Below are 7,418 nucleotides of genomic sequence, written 5' to 3' on the forward strand. Positions count from 1 at the left end.
TACAATACTGAAATTTCAGTACAAGTGGAGAAAAGAATGAACTTATATAGTTTGTGTTCATCGGGTGATTTTGTTGTAAATATTAACTTGGTTATTGTGTCAAGTCAATTTTCCTCCTGTGTCATCCTAAGCAAAAAGGTTTAATATAAAGAGATATCATAGAAAAAGACTATATAAATGCTGCAATTTATTTTATTTTGTTTTGTCATGTAGCCACCTTAGCTCATGAGCGTGTGGGTTTTAACCACGTGGCTACATGACAAAATAAAATAAAATAAATTTTAGCATGTGTTGCCACTTGTAATTCTTTTATTGGGTCTCAAAAACAAAGGATTCATTAGAATTCCATATAAACCCCTATTTGCTTATGTATAATAACCATCGTAGTAGTGCTATTATCTCAGAGACCAAAGTGACATACTGTTGTGATAATAAATTAGAGTGTAACACTCATTTATTATTAAACGATTGAATAATAATTTTACGGCTTATTAAATTCAATCTCAAACTTAACGTTTAAATATCCAACTAATAATACTAAACTCTGAATCAACTATCCATTAATTATCTTCATTACTGACTTGATCATAATCATCAACCCACTTCCTCGAAGGTATTTTTCATAATGTACCTTAAGTTTCACGCTTTGACATAAATACCCAAAGATATCAAAATTTATCATCAATACCCCAGCGTTGCCCAAAAGGAAACGGATCCGATTCTGATACGAGCAAGTCCTGAACACCAAGTCCTAAATAATTGTTGACCATTGATCCGGTGCTCGGGACTTGCTCATATAAGCACCGGATCCTGGTCCTGCCCAAAGAACGTTGTTGCACCCCGACATGCTTGCTCACTTTTGCTGATGGAAATTGACCGATGTTTTGGCACGTGGCATTTGAAATTATGAATGCCGGCCTTAAAACCGTATAAGAATTTTTTGGGTTATTTCCGTAAAGAGTAAAAACTTAGGCGTATTGTTGTAATTAACCAGCCCTCCATCCCCAGAGGTTCAATTATTTTCTTTTGACCTTTACCAACATTCCAATCAAAATTCTCGGCTCCACGCCGATTGGCAGGTCTGATTAATTCACTATCCGTCCTCCACCTGTCCATATGGGTCCCGCTGCACCAGCCTCTCGCAGAGAGAACTACCCGAAGCAGCAAAAGCAAACCGAGTGAGATCGTCGTATTGCTGGCCGAAGAAGGAGGCTTTTGTTTTGCCTCGCCGCCTTCACTCGTTCACAGATTACTTCCTCACAAAAATATCCACCGAAAATTTCTCTCATACGCTGTCGCTTCGCACTGCTCTCACCTTATCCCCGGCGTCACTCTCTCACTTTCTTTCTCAGATTTACACAAAGGCAAGAACTTAACTTGTACATACGCTTTGCAATTTGACTGTTTTTGGGAAGTTTACTATAAATGAAACGAATATTAAAATTTATAATCTCGTTCTCTTTTTGTTTTACTATGTTATTGATATTTGTACTGCTCTTTGTTTCTTTGTTGAGAAAGTTTATAAATGAAAATAAATGTGTGTAAATATTTTTGTTTTCCGTTTTATTTTTTCTGTTTTTAGTGTTTAATGAAGTAATTGTTTTAACTTCTTATTATTTATTTTTCAATTTTTTTTGTTTCCGTTATTATACTTTTATTGAAGTTTTCTCGGCAGCCAAACAGGGAAATGTGCGTTGTTGATCTGTTTGGCTGCTGAGAAAATGTTAATTTGCAACGGTTTTGACGAAGCCGTTTGTACGTTTTCTAAAACAATATCTTTCGTGTGTTTTCTAAAGTAGCAATAAGTATCATGTTTTGTCTTGGGAAAATCTATTGAAAGGGAATCTGTTGTTTCCTAATTTTATTTTCTAATTGGAGTGAGTTTTTAGGTGTTTATTGTTTTTTCACCCTGGTACTTATCCAATGAAGTTTTCTCAGCAGCTAAACAGAGGGTTTGCTTGTTGGTCTCTGTTTGGTGGCTGAGAAAATGTAGAGAAGCATAAAAGTATAAAACAGTTGCGAAGGAGATGTTTCCTTCTGTTTTATGTCGAAACTGATGAAAAAACATTGTTTGGTATTTTAACTGAAATATGGACCAAATCTAAAGATCAGTTAAAATGTTTTCTGTGTCTCTGAACTATTAGGATGTGAAACCACTTAACAATTTTTGGTTACTTGGAAGTCGGAAATGGAAACTTCCAGTGTTGTGTTCAGTTTTAATATAAAATTTTGCTCTGTTTGCTTGCTGAGAGAAAATGTTGCAGGGGAAAAGGTAAAATTGCACCGCATCTTATGATCAAGAACCTCCATGTTTGGAATTCCATTTACTGTTATGTTGGGTGACTTTTTAATTTCTTTTTCCTGATGTTTATCTCTGAACATTTAATAATTATACAGAATGCAGGTTTGAGATGCCACGCAATTTTGAAAAAAGTGACCTTAGTTGGTCTGAGTTAAAAGATTATGAATATAAAAAATATAATCAACTGAAGAAAGGGGACCTCAAGGTTGAAGTTTCAGAGACTGCATATAGATGCCCATTTTGTCGTGGGAAGAAGGAAACAGATTATTTGTACAAGGAGCTTCTCCAACATGCTTCTGATGTTGGTAGGTCAAGAAGTAGGGGTGCAAGAGAAAAAGCTCAGCATTTAGCACTGGAGAAATATGTTAGCAAGTATCTTGTGGTCAAGGATCGATCACAATTAGAGCCTGGCACCAGTTCTGAGTGTTTGAAGATAACTGATCATCAACCAGATCAGCTGTTAGTCTACCCTTGGGTCGGTATTGTTGCAAATATCAAAACTCAGCGGGGAGAAGATGGGCGGTATGTTGGGGAGAGTGGCTCAAAATTGAGGGATGAGTTCAGAAGTAAAGGATTTAATCCCCTGAAAGTTCATCCTCTTTGGTCTCGCAGAGGTCATTCAGGGTTTGCTGTTGTGGAGTTTTACAAGGATTGGGCTGGATTTAAGAATGCAATTATGTTTGAGAAGAGTTTTGAAGTTGATCATCATGGGAAGAAAGACTTTTATGCAGTGAAAAACTTAGGAGATAAATTGTATGGATGGATTGCTAGGGATGATGACTACAACTCCAAAAGCCTTATTGGTGATCATCTCCGCAAAAATGGAGATCTTAAAACTGTTTCTGGGAAAGAAGCAGAGGATCAAAGGAAGACATCGACACTTGTGACAAACTTGACTCGCACATTAGAGGTAAAAGATATGCGTTATAAGGAGATGGAGATGAAATATCTTGAGACTAGCACATATCTTGACTTGACAATGGAGCAGATGGATGAGATGAATAAATCTCGTAATGAAGGTATGCTCAAATTTGATGGAGAATTTGCATTTTTTTCATTTCCTACTTCATTTCCTTGCTTTAATTTTATTTATTTATTACTATTTTTTTGGCTGTCTAATAGAAATCAGAAAGATGCAGCAAAGTGCACATGATCATTTTCAGAAGATTTACTTGGAGCACGAGAAGGCTACATCGCAACTGGAAGCCCGGAAAAAGCAATTAGAGGAGCGTGAGAAACAGTTGCAGTATCGAGAAGCCAAAAATGAAACTGAGAGGAAAAAACTTCATTCTGAAAAGATAATGGTAATAATATACCTGAACTGAGTAGGTTTATTTTGTGCTTAATTTATGTTTTTGCACGATGACTAAAAGTAATATGTTTAACTTGAATTCACTTAAACTTAATCATATACTTTGTTTTAACTACTTTGTTTAACTTGAATTAACCTAAGCTTTTTAGTCTACTTCAGAAAATGTTGCAACCGCAATTTTTGTCTGCATAATCAGTAGTTGATCTAGATAGATGGATAGATAGTGTTTGCAGCAGGTATCTAATCTTAAAAGGATAGAGAAACATTTTCTCTTTTTCCTTGGTTCATTGGAACCTTATCTTTGAATACTTATTTCAGAGTAACACAGGTGTTCCGACACTTCTGTTTATCTCTTAACACCTCAATCAAAATTAAATATCAGTCATCAGTTTTGAAACTCGACATTTCAACCCTGTGATTTTTCCTCTCTGTCTCTCTCTCTCTCTCTTTTTTCATTTGGTTTTCTTTTGAACTTGTTATCTATTTTATGGATTCTCTCCCTAGATTGCTATTTACTGGCTTTACTAACGGTAGACATGATTCTCTTTATTGTGTTAAGATAGCATTTTCTTCTTTCAGAATGAAAGGGCAACCTTGGAGCAAAAGAAGGCTGATGAAAAAGTGTGGAGGTTGGCACAAGTTCACAAGGTATTTTCTTTTTCACCTAACTTGGACATATAAAAAGTCGGTAATTAAGCATTGATATGGATTTTCTTTTTATTTTTAATCTGTGACTTGGTTTGTAAATGGCAGGAAGAAAAGGAGAAACTGCGCAGAAAAATAATTGAGCTACAAAAAGGACTTGATGCCAAGCAAGCATTGGAGTTAGAGATAGAGCAAAAGAGAGGAACTATACAAGTGATGAAACACATGAGAGAGGAAAATGTGGAGGTCCAGGAGAAGATGGATGCAATTATTAAAGAAATAAAGGAGAAGGAAGGGGAAATGGATGTTGTGGAAGCGCTTAATCAAAGTCTTATTGTCCGGGAGCGGAAAAGTAATGATGAATTGCAAGAAGCTCGCAAGGAGTTAATAAATGTAAGATATAATCCCTCCCCCACGGCCAACCCCCGCCACACCACAAAAAAAAAAAAAACCTTCAATTTAAAGGATTTGTTTATTAGTCATGACAGATAACATATCATTTCACTATTCTTCAAACTATTAAAATGATCAAAAGCATGTACTCAAATGGCATGGCTGAGCTAGTTATCCTTAAAGAGTTGACTATTAATCCACTCTCTGGTGCAATTTTGCTTGAGGGTCCTTTTAATGTCACTCTGTCAATCAAATTATGATATTCCAGTGAAGAGTTTTGATAAGGAAACCAACTGCATATGATAATTACATGATAGGTGAGGTTCAGTTAGTCGTTTAATTATTTATATATATTTTTTCCAATCTTGTTTTACTTGGATAGAATTACTTGCTTCGATTTGGTTCTAATTTTGTTGTCTCTCAGAGTTTGAAGGAGGGGAGAACCCGAGCTACTATTGGAGTGAAAAGAATGGGAGAAATTGATAATAGACCATTCCTGGCTGCAGCAAAGGCAAAATTTCCTGCAGAAGAAGCAGACGAGAAAGGACTGGAGCTATGCTCACTATGGGAGGAATATTTAAGGGATCCTAACTGGCATCCTTTCAAAATCTTGGTGGATAAGGAAGGAAATTGTAAGGTATCCATCTGTCTATTCTTTTGGTCCTAAGTTACTCATCTCTCTATATTTTCTTTTTCCCTTTCTTTTTGATATTGGAAAAAAGAAAAGAAAACATCTAAAACCATTGCTGTGATTGTTTCTTCATTTCAGTGTCAAGTCATCAGAGGTTGACAATGTATATGTTATAAGTCAGATGGTGTTTCAAAATATGTAGGTTAACACTGCTGATATTTCTGGCAATTTGAGTTTTTTCTGTTAGTCACTAAGTTGGTGTTAATTTCTTTGATGGACATGATTGTATCTGTAGGCTGCTATGAACTCAACTTTGCTTTTGTTAAGATTATCTTGGGCTCTTTTTGCTCATAGCTTTATATTTATTGTTAACAAATCTAATTGAATGACTTTAACTTTTCATATTTTTCAGTCGTTTCTCATTCCCCTTTCGAAATGGTTCATATTGTTTTGTAATATATTCTCGGGGTTCTGGTTGAAATTCCTCTGCAATTCCTCTTTTTCTCTTTAAATGGTGCGAATTGATTATAAATAAATGGGTATGGCAAGCAGGAAATTATAGATGTGGAGGATCAAAAATTGAAAAGTCTGAAGAATGAATACGGTGAACAAGTTCATAATGCTGTGGCCTTAGCTCAGTCTGAGATGAATCAGTACAATCCAAGCGGTAGATACACAATTCCAGAGCTATGGAACTTCAAGGAAAATAGGAAGGCAACACTGAAGGAGGGAGCCATACATTTATTGAACCAGTGGAGGGTGAACCGGAAGAGGAAGAGAAATTGAAAGGTATGTTTCTAGATATGCTTCTCTTTTAGGTCCCCTGTATTTTTTCACTTGGAACCAAATGGTTGGCTGTCTTGTTAGTTGTCACTTTTGCTGTTTTGCTTTACAAGTGTCGTCACCTACAGTTTTATTGTCCTAATATTGATAGAAGTCAAAGTCAGATTGGTATTGAAACATTTTTGTTGTGTTGAAAAGGAAAATAATAATAATAATAAAAAATCACAGCTTCAGCAAGAGCTAAATGGATTTGGAAGGGCATCATCGGTCAACTTGATGCTGGCATGCTAAAGTGCTTGTCTAATTTTGTTCTCATAATCAACAGTATATTTTTTCTCTTTTCAGGATGTGGGCCAGAAAATTCTTGTTTCACACGTTGAGGATGTTATTCTTGTGAGCTTCTAGCATTCTGCAGCTAAAAGGTTCCCTTTTAACCGTTGTAATATGGTTTTTATCGGATCTTGGAACCTTTTATTTGGCTAGTTTGAAAGCACTCAGTGGATTTCAAAATTTGCTGCTGGATTGAATTTGTCAGTTCTGTAAGTTGCTTTCATGTCTCGGATGCTTATGGCAGTTCTTTCCACAGAACTTGGTGTTAGAATATATTAACTTGCATTCGCCCGTGTAGAGAGTACATGTTATTAACTTCCAAAGATAATCTCATATATTATTGTTAGATTTACAGTTTCGTCAGCTACTTTTTATATGGGTATCATTTAGCACAAATGTATTGGACGACATGCCAGATAAGAAAAAATAGAATTTAATGACGCGATGGCGGAATTGCAGCAAATCCTATTCGATTGGTTCAAATTTTACTTGGTATCCGAAATTGAGAGCGAGGTGGATGGATTCCTCCAGGACTTCATTGTAAGATTTAATTAACAATTGTTAATTGCTGTATTTATCGAAAAAAATTAGTAAAGATTGACTTGGTCAAACTAATAGACGCAAGTTTGCTTGATTTAAGGTGGAATACCAGTTGTGTGAGAGTTTTGATATTCTCAAGTTGCTACCATTGAGAGTAAAGAGCTCGATGGTTGAAATTTTCCTTTGTTCTAGGGTTGCTATCATTGGGAGTGAAGAGTTCAGTAGTTGGAATAATGTAAACAATAACCATCAAGGGTTGTTAAGGTGTTAAGAAATTGAGAGTGATAAGAGAGAGAATAAGAGAAAAGGCTCATAGGATATTATAATCCTCTTCTAATATATTATTTTCCTATGATCCTACTTTTAAGTGGTGATTCTTTGAGAAATAATCATGATTGTAATTAAATTTAGAAAACTCGGTAGAATTCAAGTGTGGTAAGGACTAAAGATTTGTGTTGTTCTATCATGCTTTTTAGATTAGG

At 35.5% G+C, this 7,418-nt stretch overlaps 1 protein-coding gene across 2 annotated transcripts; it reads left to right on the plus strand.

The window, feature by feature from the left end:
• Positions 1 to 1,027: 1,027 nt before the first annotated feature.
• On the plus strand, positions 1,028 to 6,744 carry LOC102620954 (factor of DNA methylation 4). Of its 2 annotated transcripts, none has more exons than XM_006488274.4 (8): positions 1,028 to 1,364; positions 2,405 to 3,321; positions 3,425 to 3,606; positions 4,194 to 4,262; positions 4,368 to 4,652; positions 5,077 to 5,289; positions 5,836 to 6,072; positions 6,412 to 6,744. In XM_006488274.4, exons 2-7 carry the CDS (start codon positions 2,412 to 2,414, stop codon positions 6,067 to 6,069), a joined length of 1,893 nt encoding a protein of 630 aa, XP_006488337.1. In that variant the 5' UTR covers positions 1,028 to 1,364; positions 2,405 to 2,411; the 3' UTR covers positions 6,070 to 6,072; positions 6,412 to 6,744. The 2 variants fall into 2 exon arrangements, with proteins under 2 accessions (XP_006488337.1, XP_006488338.1); XM_006488275.4 differs by having other exon boundaries at positions 1,029 to 1,364; positions 2,398 to 3,321.
• Positions 6,745 to 7,418: the final 674 nt, after the last annotated feature.

The sequence above is a fragment of the Citrus sinensis genome, chromosome 8 (assembly GCF_022201045.2).
Source record: "Citrus sinensis cultivar Valencia sweet orange chromosome 8, DVS_A1.0, whole genome shotgun sequence".
NCBI lineage: Eukaryota > Viridiplantae > Streptophyta > Magnoliopsida > Sapindales > Rutaceae > Citrus > Citrus sinensis.